At 42.7% G+C, this 18,962-nt stretch overlaps 4 protein-coding genes across 9 annotated transcripts; 2 read left to right on the top strand and 2 right to left on the bottom strand.

The window, feature by feature from the left end:
* Positions 1–3,844: 3,844 nt before the first annotated feature.
* On the bottom strand, positions 3,845–8,477 carry LOC145695520 (peroxisomal multifunctional enzyme type 2-like). 2 transcript variants are annotated; one of them, XM_081772508.1, is made up of 4 exons: positions 8,318–8,477; positions 8,099–8,248; positions 4,306–4,501; positions 3,845–4,088 (listed from the first exon to the last, which is right to left on the bottom strand). In XM_081772508.1, the coding sequence occupies exons 1-4, from the start codon at positions 8,418–8,420 to the stop codon at positions 3,860–3,862; spliced, it is 678 nt and encodes a 225-aa protein (XP_081628634.1). In that variant the 5' UTR covers positions 8,421–8,477; the 3' UTR covers positions 3,845–3,859. The 2 variants fall into 2 exon arrangements, with proteins under 2 accessions (XP_081628634.1, XP_081628642.1); XM_081772516.1 differs by having other exon boundaries at positions 8,150–8,248; positions 8,318–8,472.
* Positions 8,478–9,326: 849 nt separating this feature from the next.
* On the bottom strand, positions 9,327–12,183 carry LOC145705348 (TLC domain-containing protein 4-B-like). Of its 5 annotated transcripts, none has more exons than XM_081782830.1 (8): positions 12,010–12,183; positions 10,980–11,116; positions 10,754–10,931; positions 10,452–10,655; positions 10,245–10,397; positions 9,954–9,977; positions 9,696–9,804; positions 9,327–9,609 (listed from the first exon to the last, which is right to left on the bottom strand). In XM_081782830.1, exons 2-8 carry the CDS (start codon positions 11,107–11,109, stop codon positions 9,460–9,462), a joined length of 948 nt encoding a protein of 315 aa, XP_081638956.1. In that variant the 5' UTR covers positions 11,110–11,116; positions 12,010–12,183; the 3' UTR covers positions 9,327–9,459. The 5 variants fall into 5 exon arrangements, with proteins under 5 accessions (XP_081638956.1, XP_081638962.1, XP_081638939.1 ...); XM_081782836.1 differs by lacking the exon at positions 12,010–12,183 and adding an exon at positions 11,727–11,798; XM_081782813.1 differs by lacking the exon at positions 12,010–12,183 and adding an exon at positions 11,283–11,440.
* A 628-nt stretch (positions 12,184–12,811) lies between these two features.
* LOC145705338 (uncharacterized) lies at positions 12,812–14,606 on the top strand. Its single transcript, XM_081782802.1, has 5 exons — positions 12,812–12,992; positions 13,085–13,368; positions 13,412–13,755; positions 14,066–14,205; positions 14,248–14,606. The coding sequence occupies exons 1-5, from the start codon at positions 12,944–12,946 to the stop codon at positions 14,604–14,606; spliced, it is 1,176 nt and encodes a 391-aa protein (XP_081638928.1). The 5' UTR covers positions 12,812–12,943.
* Positions 14,607–14,674: 68 nt separating this feature from the next.
* On the top strand, positions 14,675–18,942 carry LOC145701738 (uncharacterized). Its single transcript, XM_081778960.1, has 9 exons — positions 14,675–14,847; positions 14,929–16,011; positions 16,044–17,021; positions 17,069–17,787; positions 17,835–17,953; positions 17,998–18,201; positions 18,243–18,402; positions 18,459–18,688; positions 18,730–18,942. The coding sequence occupies exons 1-9, from the start codon at positions 14,675–14,677 to the stop codon at positions 18,844–18,846; spliced, it is 3,783 nt and encodes a 1,260-aa protein (XP_081635086.1). The 3' UTR covers positions 18,847–18,942.
* Positions 18,943–18,962: the final 20 nt, after the last annotated feature.

Raw genomic sequence — 18,962 nt, 5'->3', positions numbered from 1 at the left:
CGAGCCTCGAGCGCTAACTTCTTTTGTTTATCAGCGCGTTAAGGGCAATAAGTACAGTTTCAGCTTAGCGCATTAAGTGGAATCTGTTCAGAATTTAATGGGCTTTTCAATGGTGCTGGTTTCATAAAAATAAAATGAAGTTTGCAGGAGTTGAATCCTTTTGAAGTTGCGCTTCTTTTATTCATCCTAGCTCAAGAATTAATAATGATATAAAAAATCTGAAAATGGGAGGTGAAAGCTGAGAGAATGAAGATATGTTTAGCAAAAAGAAATTTCGAAAAAGCTTTTCAAAAAGATCAATGGCGGGCGCGTGAAGTTGGACTTCACGTTACTCGCCCGGGTCCCTTAAAAAGGTGATATTAGAAAAATCATAGAAGAATGGGGGGCACAGAAAAAGCCGCAAGCTTAGAAAGAAGGATCAGTTTGACAAATCTTTGAGACAGAAATCAACCCTGAAATTATGAAGATAAACAAAATTTTGATTTATGGTCTTGATTTACTTTGTCCATAAAATTGCTTTCCATAAAAAAAATTGTGAATCCGTTACTTTGTCATTGTTTGTATGTTCTATTTGACCTGTTCGTGGCAAAACAAGGGGCATGACGAATTTGGGATCCATCTTCTCGAGCATGACGCTTGGGAAGACTTTCTCGGTCATCCTGCTCGCCGCAAGTGGGGCAATGGCGTTCGCATGGACGTTGTTTTTTCTCCCTTCGATGGCGATTGACTTTAACACTGTTTTTTTTAGGTTGGCCCATCATTTGTCCTTTATAGGCTCTTAACTGGTAAGAGATAGGACCATATGATCAATAGTAAACTTGTAGAGGAGGGTTTGGAGGTGGTGCAGAGGGGTTTAGAAATTCTAGAGGTCAAGTGGTTATTACGTAATAAGGGGGTAAAGTTGGTAAAGTCGGAATTGGAGAATTTTAGGCCATATGAACCTTTTATTTATAGTTTTTTTAATAATTATTAATCATGTGACTTAGATGAATCATCATAGCTCTTCCGGAGGACTCACCTGGTGGAAGACCGTTCCTGGAAGACAAAAAAAATTTTCTTTTGTATAACAATTAACAATTGCAAAAATTAGAATTTTTGTCATGTGACTTAATCTGACGTCACAGAGGTCCTCCGGAGGACTTTTTCCTTGAAAACAAATGGTGGAAGACTAAAAAAATATGAAAAATGAAAACCATAATTAAGCAAGAAACAAGGGATAACCTGAATTTTTATATCCATGGGTGTGGGTGGGGTTGGGGACGAAACTGAGAATGATCAACTCAGATTTCCCAGCCTTTGTCAAGCCCCTTAAATTTAAAAATCAAGGAACGGGGCTGAAACGGCCCGAAGGGCCGTCAAGCCCCTTAAATTTAAAAATCAAGGAACGGGGCTGAAACGGCCCGAAGGGCCGTCAAGCCCCTTAAATTTAAAAATCAAGGAACGGGGCTGAAACGGCCCGAAGGGCCGTCAAGCCCCTTAAATTTAAAAATCAAGGAACGGGGCTGAAACGGCCCGAAGGGCCGTCAAGCCCCTTAAATTTAAAAATCAAGGAACGGGGCTGAAACGGCCCGAAGGGCCGTCAAGCCCCTTAAATTTAAAAATCAAGGAACGGGGCTGAAACGGCCCGAAGGGCCGTCAAGCCCCTTAAATTTAAAAATCAAGGAACGGGGCTGAAACGGCCCGAAGGGCCGTCAAGCCCCTTAAATTTAAAAATCAAGGAACGGGGCTGAAACGGCCCGAAGGGCCGTCAAGCCCCTTAAATTTAAAAATCAAGGAACGGGGCTGAAACGGCCCGAAGGGCCGTCAAGCCCTTAAATTTAAAAATCAAGGAACGGGGCTGAAACGGCCCGAAGGGCCGTCAAGCCCCTTAAATTTAAAAATCAAGGAACGGGGCTGAAACGGCCCGAAGGGCCGTCAAGCCCTTAAATTTAAAAATCAAGGAACGGGGCTGAAACGGCCCGAAGGGCCGTCAAGCCCCTTAAATTTAAAAATCAAGGAACGGGGCTGAAACGGCCCGAAGGGCCGTCAAGCCCCTTAAATTTAAAAATCAAGGAACGGGGCTGAAACGGCCCGAAGGGCCGTCAAGCCCCTTAAATTTAAAAATCAAGGAACGGGGCTGAAACGGCCCGAAGGGCCGTCAAGCCCCTTAAATTTAAAAATCAAGGAACGGGGCTGAAACGGCCCGAAGGGCCGTCAAGCCCTTAAATTTAAAAATCAAGGAACGGGGCTGAAACGGCCCGAAGGGCCGTCAAGCCCCTTAAATTTAAAAATCAAGGAACGGGGCTGAAACGGCCCGAAGGGCCGTCAAGCCCCTTAAATTTAAAAATCAAGGAACGGGGCTGAAACGGCCCGAAGGGCCGTCAAGCCCCTTAAATTTAAAAATCAAGGAACGGGGCTGAAACGGCCCGAAGGGCCGTCAAGCCCCTTAAATTTAAAAATCAAGGAACGGGGCTGAAACGGCCCGAAGGGCCGTCAAGCCCCTTAAATTTAAAAATCAAGGAACGGGGCTGAAACGGCCCGAAGGGCCGTCAAGCCCCTTAAATTTAAAAATCAAGGAACGGGGCTGAAACGGCCCGAAGGGCCGTCAAGCCCCTTAAATTTAAAAATCAAGGAACGGGGCTGAAACGGCCCGAAGGGCCGTCAAGCCCCTTAAATTTAAAAATCAAGGAACGGGGCTGAAACGGCCCGAAGGGCCGTCAAGCCCTTAAATTTAAAAATCAAGGAACGGGGCTGAAACGGCCCGAAGGGCCGTCAAGCCCCTTAAATTTAAAAATCAAGGAACGGGGCTGAAACGGCCCGAAGGGCCGTCAAGCCCCTTAAATTTAAAAATCAAGGAACGGGGCTGAAACGGCCCGAAGGGCCGTCAAGCCCCTTAAATTTAAAAATCAAGGAACGGGGCTGAAACGGCCCGAAGGGCCGTCAAGCCCTTAAATTTAAAAATCAAGGAACGGGGCTGAAACGGCCCGAAGGGCCGTCAAGCCCCTTAAATTTAAAAATCAAGGAACGGGGCTGAAACGGCCCGAAGGGCCGTCAAGCCCCTTAAATTTAAAAATCAAGGAACGGGGCTGAAACGGCCCGAAGGGCCGTCAAGCCCCTTAAATTTAAAAATCAAGGAACGGGGCTGAAACGGCCCGAAGGGCCGTCAAGCCCCTTAAATTTAAAAATCAAGGAACGGGGCTGAAACGGCCCGAAGGGCCGTCAAGCCCCTTAAATTTAAAAATCAAGGAACGGGGCTGAAACGGCCCGAAGGGCCGTCAAGCCCCTTAAATTTAAAAATCAAGGAACGGGGCTGAAACGGCCCGAAGGGCCGTCAAGCCCCTTAAATTTAAAAATCAAGGAACGGGGCTGAAACGGCCCGAAGGGCCGTCAAGCCCCTTAAATTTAAAAATCAAGGAACGGGGCTGAAACGGCCCGAAGGGCCGTCAAGCCCCTTAAATTTAAAAAAAGAAAAAGAATTTTTTGTTCTTCCAGCAAATTTCTTCCAGTAGTTGAGTCCTCCGGAGGACCTCTGGAATGTTAGCTTTAGTCACATGATAAAATCTATCATATGAATGAATATTATTTTTTAGAAAATTAAAATTTGTGTTGGTCTTCCAGCAAAGTTCTTCCACCAGCTGTATCCTCCGGAGGACCATCAATGAGTCATCGATGTCACATGACTTATTTTTCATTTAAAATGTTAAATTATAATGGCCCCATGACCTTAAATTCTCAATTTTCGACTTTCCCAACTTTGGGCCCCTATTACGTCATAACCACGTGACCTCTTGAAATTCTCAACCCCCTCTGCACCACCTCCAAACCCTCCTCTACAAGTTTTCTATTGTTCATATGGTCCTATCTCTTACCAGTTAAGAGCCTATAAAGGACAAATGATGGGCCAACCTAAAAAAAACAGTGTTTTTGTCAATCCAACGAGGCCCATCTTGGCGGCGGAGTAGTTTACTTGCCCGAAGTTGCCGTAGAGGCCTGATGCGGATGTAGTGTTGATAATCTTGCCGAATTTGTTCTGCTTCATCACTGGGAAGACTTGCTGCGAGAGCTTGAAGGCGGAAGTCAGGTGGATGGAGATTATGTCGTCCCAGTCTCTAGAGAACAGTCAGCATAGTTCTTTGTTCCCTCAAATAGACCAAGTCATTTTTAGGTACGCAGAAGTTGATTTATCCTTGCGCTTTGTTTAATAAATTTTTATGACGAAAAAATCGTTGTTGTCTCCAGAAAATCAACATCTTCAATCAAATTTAATAATAGCAGAAAACCGCAAGCAGTTCAGTAGTAAATTCGGTCTCAAATAAAGATACTCACTCTTGACTAATCCGGAGGATATTCTTGTCTCTCAAAATGCCCGCATTGTTGATGAGAATATCGACTTTCCCAAACTCCTCCAAGACTGGATCAATGATTTCGCTGGGCTGTTCGACGCTAGCATAGTTTGCCTTGGCTGAGCCGCCAGCTGCGATGATCTCGGCGACCACCGCGTCTGCTGCCGATGTTGATCCACCTGACCAGGCATATAAATTTCGTTCGAAAACCCAAAGCGAACGCGAAGCGAAAGCGAAAAATTCTTCCAACCAAAAAGCGAAGCGAAAGCGAAGCGAACGCCTATCTTGCACAGCGAAGCGAAAGCGAATTCGCCAAGCGAAAAATTCGCCAAAAGCGAAAATTCGCCAAAAGCGAAAATTCGCCAAAAGCGAAATTTCGCCAAAAGCGAAAATTCGCCGAAAGCGAAAATTTACCAAAAGCGAAAATTCGCCGAAAGCGAAATTTCGCCGAAATTGAAAGCGATCTAATAAGATTAAACTTCGACCCATTTCTCTAATTAAGGACCCCCCCGTCAACAATTTTCTTCAAAAAATCGAAAATTTCAAAATAGCCATATTTTGGCTTCTTAGTGTGCCTGGAAGTTCAATTCATCAGTAAAACTTGTTCGGACCAATATTTGACAAATAAAAATCCAAAATTTTAGCAAAAGTTGGACTTTCATCATTTTTCGTCAAAAAGTCCGATTTTCAAACGCGATTTTGAGAGTCTTAGAGTCGAGATAGACCCCCAAAAAATTAAGCCTCTAAATCGTTTTTTGACCTGTAGAATCCATTTCCGGGGTCAAAATTTTGAAATTCCGAAAAAAGATTTTTCGAAAATTGTTGACGGGGGGGTCCTTAAGTATAATAATTATGACACAGTTTTGGAACACCCAGAAACTGAGCTTTCATTTGAGCCGTTTTCCTCTACTCGAAAATTCGATTGAAGAGATCTAGTTCCGATTTCGGAACTTCCGGTCCCATGAATGCCTTGACCCCTTGATATGGGATACCCGTCCAAATGAAAGCTCAGCTTCTGGGCTTTCTAAAACCGAGAATTTTTGAAGGCCCAGGCTCTGGCAGTCATTTTGAGCTCTAGAAATGTAGGGCGGGGGTGGGGTATCTGCGGAGCTAGGGGCTCTTCAAGTTAGGGAACTCGACCAAAATTGAGTACTTTTTCCCAAAAGTACACGATTTGAATTCTTTCAATCGACGTTTATTCATTCATAAGTGTTTAAGATGTCGTTTAGGGTCAACTGAGGTCACTCTTGGTCAAAAATAATTGAAAATTCAGAAAACTCTGATAACTGACCCGACCTGACCTCAGATGACCCCAAATGACAACTTCAACATTTTTAAATGAATTGAAATCGACAAAAAGACTTTTTGGAAAAAGTACTCAATTTTTGCCGAGTTCTCCGACTTCAAGAGCCCCTAGCTCCCAAGATACCCCATCTCCTCCCTACTTTTCTAGAGCTCAAAATGACAGCCAGAGCCTGGGCTAACATCGAGTATAGGTGGCAGCAGGCATATAAATTTCGTTCGAAAACCCAAAGCGAACGCGAAGCGAAAGCGAAAAATTCTTCCAACCAAAAAGCGAAGCGAAAGCGAAGCGAACGCCTATCTTGCACAGCGAAGCGAAAGCGAATTCGCCAAGCGAAAAATTCGCCAAAAGCGAAAATTCGCCAAAAGCGAAAATTCGCCAAAAGCGAAATTTCGCCAAAGCGAAAATTCGCCGAAAGCGAAAATTTACCAAAAGCGAAAATTCGCCGAAAGCGAAATTTCGCCGAAATTGAAAGCGATCTAATAAGATTAAACTTCGACCCATTTCTCTAATTAAGGACCCCCGTCAACAATTTTCTTCAAAAATCGAAAATTTCAAAATAGCCATATTTTGGCTTCTTAGTGTGCCTGGAAGTTCAATTCATCAGTAAAACTTGTTCGGACCAATATTTGACAAATAAAAATCCAAAATTTTAGCAAAAGTTGGACTTTCATCATTTTTCGTCAAAAGTCCGATTTTCAAACGCGATTTTGAGAGTCTTAGAGTCGAGATAGACCCCCAAAAAATTAAGCCTCTAAATCGTTTTTTGACCTGTAGAATCCATTTCCGGGGTCAAAATTTTGAAATTCCGAAAAAAGATTTTTCGAAAATTGTTGACGGGGGGGTCCTTAAGTATAATAATTATGACACAGTTTTGGAACACCCAGAAACTGAGCTTTCATTTGAGCCGTTTTCCTCTACTCGAAAATTCGATTGAAGAGATCTAGTTCCGATTTCGGAACTTCCGGTCCCATGAATGCCTTGACCCCTTGATATGGGATACCCGTCCAAATGAAAGCTCAGCTTCTGGGCTTTCTAAAACCGAGAATTTTTGAAGGCCCAGGCTCTGGCAGTCATTTTGAGCTCTAGAAATGTAGGGCGGGGGTGGGGTATCTGCGGAGCTAGGGGCTCTTCAAGTTAGGGAACTCGACCAAAATTGAGTACTTTTTCCCAAAAAGTACACGATTTGAATTCTTTCAATCGACGTTTATTCATTCATAAGTGTTTAAGATGTCGTTTAGGGTCAACTGAGGTCACTCTTGGTCAAAAATAATTGAAAATTCAGAAAACTCTGATAACTGACCCGACCTGACCTCAGATGACCCCAAATGACAACTTCAACATTTTTAAATGAATTGAAATCGACAAAAAGACTTTTTGGAAAAAGTACTCAATTTTTGCCGAGTTCTCCGACTTCAAGAGCCCCTAGCTCCCAAGATACCCCATCTCCTCCCTACTTTTCTAGAGCTCAAAATGACAGCCAGAGCCTGGGCTAACATCGAGTATAGGTGGCAGCCCCTAAAAGTCTTAGTCTTTCAAAAATTCCCATTTACGAAGTTGGCCAGATTATGGGACTTCGGAGCTGGGGTCTGCAAAAAATGGTGGAAATGGTGGGTCGGTGGATGGTGGGTGAGTGGTGGTGGGCAACCCACCCACCCCACCCTCAAGCCTAAAAAATCTGAAATGGTGGGAAGTGGTGGGAAAGATTTTTCGGCCAAATTTTTTTGGCGAAATCTTTCAAAAAGATCAGTTCTCTATCTGAAATGACTTTACCTCTACTTCGTTTTCCTTCTGTTGGTTAAAAATGACCAAAGAATCGGTGTAATCAACTTCTAGTCTATAAATTTTGGGGTCAGAAAAACGCTTACGAAAGAATCCATAACCCACCAAACACCACCCACCCCCAACAGTGAAAATTTGATTTTCTTGTCAACCCACCCACCTCCACCAACGGTTGGTGACCAACCATCGCTTGGTGGCTTGCCGACCCCAGCTTCGGAGGTATCTAAATGCCCTCAGATCACCCCCTCTATCAGTAGCCAAATGATCCCCAGCTTCTAGGTGTCCTAAAACTGTATTAAACCCTACTAAGCTAGAAAAAGAGCTCAATTTTAAGTGATTCCCCTATTTATACCGCTTTGAAAGAAAAAAAAGTAAGATTCGGCCAAATATTGGCGAAAGCGAACTCTTGGCGAAAGCGAGAATTTGGCGAAATTTTGGCGAAAGCAAACTCCTGGCAAAAGCGAGGCCTTGGCGAAAGCGAAATTTTGGCGAAGATTCGCCATAAGCGAAAATTTGGCGAAAGCGAGGCCTCGGCGAAAGCGAATTTTTGGCGAAAATCGGGGACAAAAAGCGAAAGCGAAGCGAAAATCAGGAGTGTCATTTTCGGGGGGGCGAAAGCGAAATTTTCGATTCGCTTTCGCTTCGCTTTCGCTTTCGGCGAAAATCGCCAAGCGAATTTATATGCCTGCACCTGACGATAAAATTTTTAATATCGCCCAAACGAAGCGGAAATGACGAATACCTGCACCGTGAACGGAACCGCCAAAGTCATTGACAAAGACGCTTGCTCCTCGTTTTCCAAGTTCAAGGGCGTATTCTCTACCAAGTCCATTCCCAGCCCCTGATAAGTAACAACTTTACTAATGAACCTTATTTTTGAAAAATAGATAGAAAAGGAACTTTTCCAAACCTGTTACAACTGCAACCTTTCCCTCGAAGCTCAGCGTTGCATTTCCTCTTTTTGCTATTTGAATTCGTGTTGCTCGTGCTGTCCTAGACAATCTCTGTAGCATTCTGTAATCGTCGAGATTTCAAAATTTCAATTCGAATTCAACAAAAATCAGCGCGCGGAATAGGGGATGGCGCCAAATCTGGCGGGCCCCAATCGACGGCGACTTCGAGTTTCCAAGCGGGAGATTCGAAAAAATCTATTGTCTTCGAATTCGGTCTCTTGCCGAGTTTTAGCCACCTTGGACATCTCCCTTACTAAGGGATTATTTTTGATGTTTTGGCGATGGCCCACCGTCGATGGGTCTATTCTAGAGTAGCTTCAGACTATCTCGAAAAAGAGGGTTCCCCTCGACTTCAGGAATGTAAATGTTATTTTTGGATCCTTTGGTTGGGTTTATCATACTGTGTAAAAACCTGAGTCAAGGTCTTTAGCAGATCGCGTATCATTAACTACGCGCATTTACTACGCGGCTTTTATCGAGGCTATTTCAGGAGTCCTGAATCAGGACCCGGACGCAAGTGCGTACACAGCAGGGTTCGGTAATTTGAGCTCAAGCTAAAACTCATTTTGGCTAGACGCTCAAATTTCCTCAAATTGAGAACTCAAAGTGACTTGAGAAATCATTTTGAGAAGATTTGAGAGTTTTGAGTTTTTGGGAGATTTGAGAGTTTTGAGTTTTCAAAACTCAAATTAAGCGAGCGCTTCCTTGATTGGCTTATGGATCGCCAGAATTGATTCCTCACGCGAGCTCTCATCTCTGAGTTCTCAAAACTCAAATTAAAAAACGTGAGTCTCAAGCTTTGTTTCCTTGAGTTTTAGCGTGAGCTCAAATTACCGAACCCTGGTACACAGGTTTCTCTACCCAGATATTTCAACAGATAATCCCGGATCGTTAATCCGTAGAAGATAAATTTATTCCTGCAAGAATTCACACAAGTGGTTTTCATTTTTTAAATATGAACGTGAGTTAACTTTATTTTAAATTATTTTCAGGTGGTTCTTGTTTTTTGAAAAAGAAAGTTGAAACATGTCTTGAAGCTCAAGATAGGTACACAATTGAAAAGTAAATGAATGAAGATTTGCACTAATCTGACAAAGCGCTATTCGTTCCGTTTTGGGATCGCTTTTCTTCGCAAAACGATGGATTTTAGACTGGCGTAGCGGTTCTTCATGAAGTCTTTCACTTGGTCTCGTTTTCGGCGGCGTTCTTCGTGTGTTTTCGAGGCTTGTTCGTCCGTTAAGTCCGATTTCTAGGGCAGTTTTAAGAGATTCGTCGATATAGACGGGGAAAAAAAGAGTTCATCAAACGATCTTTTTATCAAACTTAAGGGTGTACCTGTAGGGCTTTGAGCATTCCTCTGAACATCTTGTAGAACCAGAAAGTATTCAAAATGTCCAAGGCCAGCGGTCCAACGATCCAAAAGAAGAAGAGCACATTTGGAATGCTGAGAAATTTGATCAATTCGGTTTGACAATCATTTTTTGCATCAAGCATATTTTAATTATTAAATTTTTAATTTACGAAGAGTGAGGCGCGATCTCAAACTCGCAATTTAAAAGCGAAATTTTAAATTGATATTGGTTTCCAACAGACCTTGTGACTTTTTCGCTAAAAGCGCTAAAAACAGACATTTAACAAACAAGCATGCAAATCTACTGAAGTGAAAACTGAGCTCTGCAGTCCTTGTAGAGAAACTGAGTCAGGTTCTGAAAGATTCTCAAAAAAAAAAAAGGTTTTCTTTCGGACCCTGACCCAGGTTTTTTAAACAGGTTTCCGAGCCCAGAATGATAGTCTATTTTTATGAAATGGGATGAGGATTAACAACTTTAAGCGATGGTAAAAATGAGCATGAGCACCAGAGCGAGCACGTGATAAGTCTCTTACTTGTTGAAGGATTCCGTGTTCCAAACACGCGCGACGTAATACCAGTAAATCGGAAAGGTGCAAATTCGGCAGAGGAAGAAAGAAGCGGTCATGAGGACGCCGTTGATCTTGTAGCGACGGGTGTTTTTCAATCCGATGGAAACCAGAATCCATCTAAAAAGAAAATGGTCCATTTTAAATGGATGACAGAAAGAGAGTTTTACAAACCTAAGATTGACAAAAGGGGTAGAAAACTCGGACAACAGCCGGAAGCAACTGTACCAGCCCATTTTATTGTACCAAAGTGACACCAAATACGCGATCGTGGCGGTAGTATGATGAGCCAAGATAGGAACGGTGCCGCCGAGCTCACGTGTGTGGATCAAGACGATGTAGTCCGCCAAAAAATAGCCAAGCGACATACTTTGCGTCTTTTCAAGAGGTCATGTGACAGTTTTTCTATTCAATCGTAAAAATAAAACTTTTCAAAAAGGTCAAGTGGGCTAGAATAGAATATCGGACCACTTTCCCATTTTAAAATATTAGACGTCGACTCGGGCGTTTCCCACGTCACATTTGGGTCGATACAGACAATGTACAGTCCGGCAAAGAATGTCAGGATCGCGTGGACTGTCGATGAAACTAACGATGCGCAGTTGATTTGATTCGCCGTGCACTCTGTTCTGTACCACTTTCCAAGGCGACTTTCTGAAAATAAGATTCAAATGATTGAATAAATAGCAGTTGGATATTAACCTGCTTTTTGAAGAAACCAAGGCTGGAATTTATAGGTAAAAGATAGGAAAAGAATAAACCAAATGGCCGTGTTGCATATCCAAAAACTGAAACCGAATGATTGTAGCTTTGATATCGTTGGATCGCCCATTGTATATCTGAAGTTTTTCGTTATTAACAAGATAAGAAACAGGATGCCAAGAGTAAGCCTTTATTAAAAAATTCTCTTACGGTTAAGTATATTTCCGCCGATTTTTCTCTTTGAAAAACTGAGTGAAAATTGGACAATTAGAAATAATACAAAAGCAAAAAATCGATAACTACCCCACAAGATGGCGAATATCGTCCGAGAGGTCTGCCATCCTCTCTGAATAATACTAAATTGTTTTCTTCTGATTCGTTTGGTAATAGGTGTCCCTCTGTCAAAATCAATTAGTAGATCTCTTGAAAAATCGAATGATCGAAAAATGGTGCTATTTCAAATTTTAGATTTGCGCAGTGACTCAGACAGAAAAAGCGTCAGGAGTTTGGACAGGAAAGGTCTGTCTCGTGATTGTAACGAATAAATTCTTAGAAGTTACCGTTGATGTTCAGAGAAAAATTATATTTGAAAACTGCGCATAGCGTAAAGTATAATTACGATTCTTAATTCTAGAAAAGAAAAAAAACTGAAGAGGGAATTTTTTATGAGGAAACATAAATTTTTAAAGACCCGGGAAAGAAGCGATTCTTTACAAAGGTCAACAGAAAAACGGACAGGAGAAATACCTGACGCTTTCTTGCAGCGACTGAGCTCTTTCTTTTCAGATGAATTTGCAGCGAAAAAATGAGGATAATAAAAATAAAAACGCTGTGCCTGGAGGAAGAGTGAAATCCGTTTTTAACCTAGGGTGACCTTACAAGTTCGCCCCACCCCTATTTTCAAGAGCTGTTTTCAACATTTTATGGGTCCTATCAGATGCTATTCTTTACCTTATCAAAAGTACTGTAAGTACTGTACTATAAGTAGCTGGCCCTTATCTACCGTTCATCATCGTTTCATCAATCTTACCTCTTTGTTTCAATGGAAGTTAAAAGAAAAAGCTTCTTTAAGTTTCTCTTCTTATTTTCTCAGTTGCGATGATTTAATTCTCAAATCGGTTTCTCTGTTAATTTTTACTCGGTTTTCGACTGGGACGTTCCACAGTGTTCAATCGATTCGCCACTCTAAAGATCGTCGCTGAGTCACGTCAAAAACTGCCGAGTCACGCCCTAAAGGGATCATCTCCGGCAGCGGAAGAATAATCTGTCAGTTCGACAGTTACAGTTTCGGAATCGATTCGGTAGTTGGTCCCTCATGCTTTCGTATTTCCAGAATTATTACAGTAAAATACCGCATCATAATTCTCTAGATATTCAAGTTTGGGCTCCTGGTTATTCCTATTTGAAATCAAATGATTCTTCAATATATTTTTTGATAGCGAGAAGTTTAAAATCGTTTCTTCGTTAGACAGTTCATAAAAAGGTCTGATGAAGAAACTTTTTTAAACTCCTGTCTACTCAAGCCTTCGACTCGAATAGACCTCTCTAGAATTTTGAAATGGGAATTCAAGAAGATGATTTACAGGGCTGAACTTGCTTACTCGAAGGATTCTTGGGCAAATTTCTAGAATTCCTCAAAGCATGTTCATTTTCTCAAGTTTATCCCACAGCTTTGAACTCTCAAGAAGAAGTTATCTGTTGTCCTGCGAAAATATGTCGTATCAGAGATAGAGTAGAGCTATCAGTTCGCTTTCAGTCTTTTCTTTCCCTCCCATTTCTTGGTTCGTTCTGATCGGTACTCGGCCAATCAGCGCGGCGCATTTTTCACAGACGAAGCGTAAAATCTCAAGATCTCCATGTGAACTCATCGATTATAATGGCAATTTGGGGCTAGAATCGTTACTTTTTTCACACTTTCAATAAGAGAAAGTTTTGAAGAATAAAGTTGGATTATTTTTAGACCAATGAGCGGCGGTCGTAGGTCGCGAAGAAGTCGATTAGTCCTTCCAAAAGGTAACTTATCAAATGATTATTTTGGGATCCTTTATATAGTCTGACTATCATGAGCAATTATTGTCAAATTCTAAATTTATCCTTCAATTCAGACGTCGAAATCGCCGACCCGGGAGAGAAGGAGAACACGCACTCCCCCCTAGAAAAGCCGCGCGACGCTGCGGCTAATTTCGGCATCCCCCCTTCGCGCGTCGATCTCCCTGCCTCGCCAGTCGACAAAAGTACCCTCTCGCCACATGCGCCATTACAGGAGCCTTCTCAAGCAGATGAAAACAGTCAGGCTCTTTCGCCTGAGATAGAATCCGGCAGCAGTGGCGAAGTTACAAAGAAAAGTTCTGTTCAAGTGCCAATCAAAATACCAAAAAAATTAAACAAGGTATGAATACCCTGCTGGTTTATAAGTAAAGTAAATATTTTAGGCCATTTACCCTCAAATCACCAAACTTGGTCTTCCGAAGCCCTCCCGCCCTATCTTCAAGAAAAAACACCACCTAACCCCAGAAGAGTGGCACACCAAGCCCTACTCTCCGCCAAAAGCTCGCGCCCTCCCCACGATCATCGACGAAACTAATCCGAAAGCCGAGACGAAGCCCTTTTCTCGCGTTCGCTGCCGCTTCATCAAATTTCCCGAAGATCACACCACTCGGAAAACAAAGAGGAAACTCAAGGCCCGTCAGCAGCGGATGTATTCCAAGATCACCGAAGAACAATCCAGCCAGGAACTCGACGAGAAGATGGCCTCTTTGGACAAAGATCTGAAAGAGTAAGCCTTTATTAACCAGCCTTTTTTCTGTTGTTTCAAGTTGCAGATACACAGACCTTATACAAAAAGATAGTTAAAAACAATCGTTTCAGAAAAAAACCACTTCTTGAAATCGTTAAACTCTAAGCTTATAAATATTATATATTTTATACCTCAACTTTGTACAATTTATCTCAACGAATGCGTCTCAACATTCCTTCTTTTTGACACATGTTTGAAATATAACTTTTCACGAAACCCCGATCCTTTACCAATCCATTTATTCATTTAGCATGAGATTCGGTTTAGCAAGAATACAAATTGTAAATAGGGCTAGTCGGCAAATCCGAATGGAGTCGAATTCCAGCGCCAGCAAAGCTTACGGGAATCTAGAAGACAAGGAAACTCGCCAACACATGGTCAGAAAACAGGGTGAACGAGAAAGAGTCGCGGATTTCACTGGATTAAAAAGTAAGCGCACTCTTCCATGACTCCAAAACTAAATTTTCCTAGCGAATGTGCACTTGACAGACATTTCCGAAGAGCTCAACGCCCAGAAACAACAAGAATACGAGAGACAAAAGAAGCTTGACGACATGGGCCAGCAGATACTCGACGAACTGTATGTCAAAGACACTGTTCCGCTGACCAACGCCGCCGAAAAAATCGCTGCACTCAAGGCCAAAATGGCAAGGGATGAGGAACTGCAGTCCATTTATTTAGAACAGGCTATGGAAAGGCAACGCGAAATGCGAAAGAAAAGCTTTAAAAATCTGCCATTCGCCATTTTTTTCGTTTTCGTTTGTTACGGTATCTTTTTTAACTATCGCAACAGTATAGCAATTCCTGCTGGAGCGTTAGGAGATTCCTGATTTAGTATCTATTTTAAATTATTCTTTTGAAAAAAACAAACTTGAACAGAATTCAATTTAGAGTGACCATGAGTGACTCGGTAGGTCAAAAGAGATCGGATTCGCCTCCGCTGGAGTACTATCCAGTCCAGTACGTCCAGCAGTACAAAGACAAAGTCTATGAAATGAGTCTGGAACTGGCGCAAAGTAGAAACAACGAGCAGGAACTGGCTAGGGCTAATGAGGAAATTAGACAGCTGCGGTAAGTTTCCTCCCTAGTATTGCTATTTAGCGGTTTAATGACTCTTTGTTTTGATTAACAGATTTTGATTCAAACATTTAGGATGGAAGTCAACATGCTCAAATGTAAGCTCGAAGCAAAAGAAGCATCTGATCAATGGGAAATCAGTCTTCTTCGAAATCAAGCGACAAAGGGATACATGGGAATGAATCCTGATAGTCGTCTTCCAACCACGAGTAAGGCTCTAGCGATTATGCCCTCGCCAAAAATGGGTCTTTCGCTCAAGCCGATGTCGCCAACAAAAAGGGTCAATGTGATACCTGAGTCGATTATTAATGGATCATCTTCGGTTGTGAACTCGGTAGCTGTATCTCGAGCTGGAAATATGTCCAGTGCGTCTGGGTCTATAATTTCGAGACCGATGACGATACAAGACCTCGTTGAACCGGTCAATGGTCATCCTTCGCGAATGACGACTTCTTCAAAGCCTATTATAAGTCCGATTCCACCTCCCCCGCTTCCATTCAAGACTGAACCTGACAAAGAGATCTTTATGCCAAGCCTACCTCCAGTAGAAGAGCCGCTGCGACCAACCACTGGCGTTGTTCTTCCACAAAAGCCTATTTCTGCTCCTGTAAACCCCTCGAATGCCAAACCTCGAGTGGCTCACCAAGCTCCTACTATTGCTATTAAGCAAGAGAGGCCGGTTTCAGGGACGCTTCCTGAACCAGCCCCTGCTCCTGCTGAAGAAATCTTCCGCCCAACAACTGGTGTTACCCTTCCACCATCATTGCTTGCTGCTGCTTCTGCTCAATCAGTCAATCCGCCCGCAAATGCGAGAAACATCACCCGACAAAATTCAAAGCCGACTCCTCCAAAGCAGCCCCAAAAATCACTTTCAGCTGTTGTATCTTCCATCACCAACAAGAGAAAGGCTTCAAGTGAGGCAAACAACCCCCTAGCAAAGCTTAAAAAGCGGGTGATAAGCACTGCCGCTAAGAACAACCAGCCAGTCGGGAACATTTTCAAACCTGAACCGAAGAAAGCCTTCTCCGAGATGTTTTCAAAGGAAAACAAGCAAGAGGTCGCTAGTAAAAAACAAGAATCTGCTAAGAAAAAGAAGGAAACAGCCAAGAAAGACGAAGAGCCAAAAAAGAAAACGGTGAGAAAAGGAAGAAGCGATGAGTGGGTTACGGAAAAGATCAAAGAGCTTGTAGTCAAGTACGATTACGACTTCGAGAAGATCCCCCTTCCGAGTTTATCACAAAGGCTAAGCAATGTCAGTACTCGAAGAATCTCTGCATCAGGCGTGCGAAAGAAATCATTGCTGAAAAGAAGAAGGAGGACGAGGAAAAGGAAGAAGAATCAGATCTCGAAGCAGGAGCTGCTGATCTTGATCGCATGCTTGGTGTTTCTACCTCTGAAACGTCCAACCTTGGGCTTTCTGCTTCAGACTCCTCTAGTTCTGAAGAATCTTCAAGCTCGGAATCGGAAGACGAAGACGCGAAAAACAAACTAACGAAACCAGCGGAGAATAAAGCGACTGAAAATGGAAAAGATCAAGGAAAGACTGCCGTGAACGAGAACGATATCATCGGTTCGATTTTTAAACAAGTAGAACAGGCTCCGGACATGAATATCACTCCTCTCCATAAACGCCCTGTGAAGACCGAGAAGACTGTTCCCCTCGAATCTGCTCCAAAGTTGAAACTTGATGAAGAAAAGACCATAAGTTCAGATGCTGGTAGCTCAATCAGTACAAAAACGAATGATTCGGCGCCGTCAGTTGAGGAAAAGAATCTCAATGATCAGAAAAACTCCGAAAGCAACGAGGATGATGAGAAGATGGAAGTAGACTCCGGCAATAAACTGTCCAAAGAAGAAGAGGCTGATATCAATCAGAAAATGGCAGAAGTCGCGAACGAAAATGACGAAGAAAAGAAGAGGCGGATGTCCGCCGCCTTGATAGACCAGTGCGGTCTGGCTTTAGACTCTGATTCCGAGGATGAGTCCGGCCCGTTGGAAATTGCCGAAGCAGATCGCTCGCAAGACTCGTTGAAGATTGACGATGATTCGCAATCAGGTTCGGAGCTCTTTATTGACGATCCAAGCGCGGAGCCAGTTCCCATGGCTGAAACTAACGACCAAGAAAAGATAGTACAGATGGAAGTAGTGGAAGAGCAAGCTTCACCCAGGTAAATTTCCAAGAATTAAATTTATTTAAACTAAACAAAACTTATAGTTCTGCCACCAAAACGCGTCGCTCAACCAGACTCTCGGGTCGGACCAGTGAGTCTTCTCAAGAGAAGCTTCCAGTTCCGGATCTAATTGTACTTGATAATGCGACAAATACTTCAAAAAACTCGAACGAGTCGACAGCCTGGCCGCCCGAGAATTATCAGAGTTGGTCCACCGATAATAAGATTGAATACATCACCGAAAGATTGGCGCAGCCAAGAAATAAGGTCAAAAGTCCACAATATAAGATTGGTAAATTCGTTGGACAGATGAAAAACTTGCTAAAGGAGTCTCTCTGCTTGCGACATCAAATACACAAGGAGGAAACAGTGACGGTTATCGACACACCCGATACGGTTACTTTCTCCGACTGGATAGCTCTCATTCCTCACGAGACAGAACTTAGACGATTTCTTTGCAACGACAACGGAGAAGCTGTTTTCAGAAGAATTGTTCAGAATATCCAGCAGGAGATCACGCAAATCACTGACAGCTTCCCTCCGTATGAGGTTGCGCCGAAGGAAGACTTTCAAAAGATCGAAGGTCTGTTGTTGATGTTCGTTACGATGGTTTTCTCCGTCTTCGAAGATTCCTCGTGTCTAAAGGAACATCATTGGCATCTAAAACAGCTTCATAATTTTGCTCTCTTTTTGGGAGACTTTATCAGCAAGACTGAGATTCCCGAGAAGCAACAGGCAGGTCCGAATTCAGCGATGGTTTTCTGTAAGTTTTGAAATCAACGAGGATGCTTTTTGAATCAATTTATTTAGACATTTATTGTTTGATGGTTTCGAAGGGCATCCCCAGCTTCTTCTCGCATGATGACATCTTCATTTGCCGTTTGCTCAATACAATTCCATACACTGCTATTCAGCAGTATGGCCAAAAGGTACGGCCTCCGCCAAAGACGATTCGCACTCAAATATCATTTAGCACAATGTCTTTATTGGCCGACTTCATTTCAACAGCAAACAGTCTGTCGATAAGAAACAAGAAAGACTCGGCCATTTATTCCTCAAGAGCGACACAAAAGAAATGAAAGAAGCTAGTTCAAACCTGACGCAAGAAATCACTAAGATGAGAGCGGCTCAGATCGAAGAAGACTTGAATGAGACCACCTTCCAAATGAAGGAAAGAGTAGGTAAATCACTACTTGACAAGGCTTACTCTATCGTTAGGATTTTGATGCTGGAAAAGACGTATTCCGACTCTTCATGAGCGTTAAGAACTACCCGTTTGCGAAGAGAATGGTTTATTCAAGATTCATTCAGTTCATCGTTCCCTTCTCTCGGAAGGCTTCTTGTCCAGGAGAGGAAATCGGCGTGAAAGACGTGCGAAGTGAGTAGTAGTGAACCCAAGTTTTGTTTCAATTCATTTCTTTATTGGATTTTAAGATTTCATCCTCCAAATGCATAACCTGTACGCATATTTGCACACATACGGGGGCTGCAAGGACGAAGCGCACGACAAAATGATTGCGCGTGCGAAGACAGTTATTTCAATCATTGCGTCGCTCGAAGCCAAGACGAAAATAATCAACACCATTGCCAACAAAGCTTTACGAATCGGGCAATGGTTCAGAACAGCCGGAAGAAAAGAATGGGAGCGAGATATGAGTCAATTGGTATGTCTTACCTCTTATTCGTCTGTTGATATCTTTCTTAGAATGCGAAGGTAGCCAACATGAGGAAGCTGCCTCGGGAGCTCTTGGTGGTCATGAATCTACCGCCAAACTTCTACGAAACACGCGCAGATCCGAAAGGTCTATGGACGAAAGAGTAGAGTTGAAGAAACATTTTACTGTAGATTCTCAATTATTCCACATAATTCAATTAGTTCAACTTATTCACAACTGCCAACCTTCTACAGTAATTTTGTAAATACATTTTGACTCCTCA

This window comes from Oikopleura dioica, chromosome 1 (genome assembly GCF_907165135.1).
Source record: "Oikopleura dioica chromosome 1, OKI2018_I68_1.0, whole genome shotgun sequence".
NCBI lineage: Eukaryota > Metazoa > Chordata > Appendicularia > Copelata > Oikopleuridae > Oikopleura > Oikopleura dioica.
This window is presented reverse-complemented; position numbering and strand designations above follow the sequence as displayed.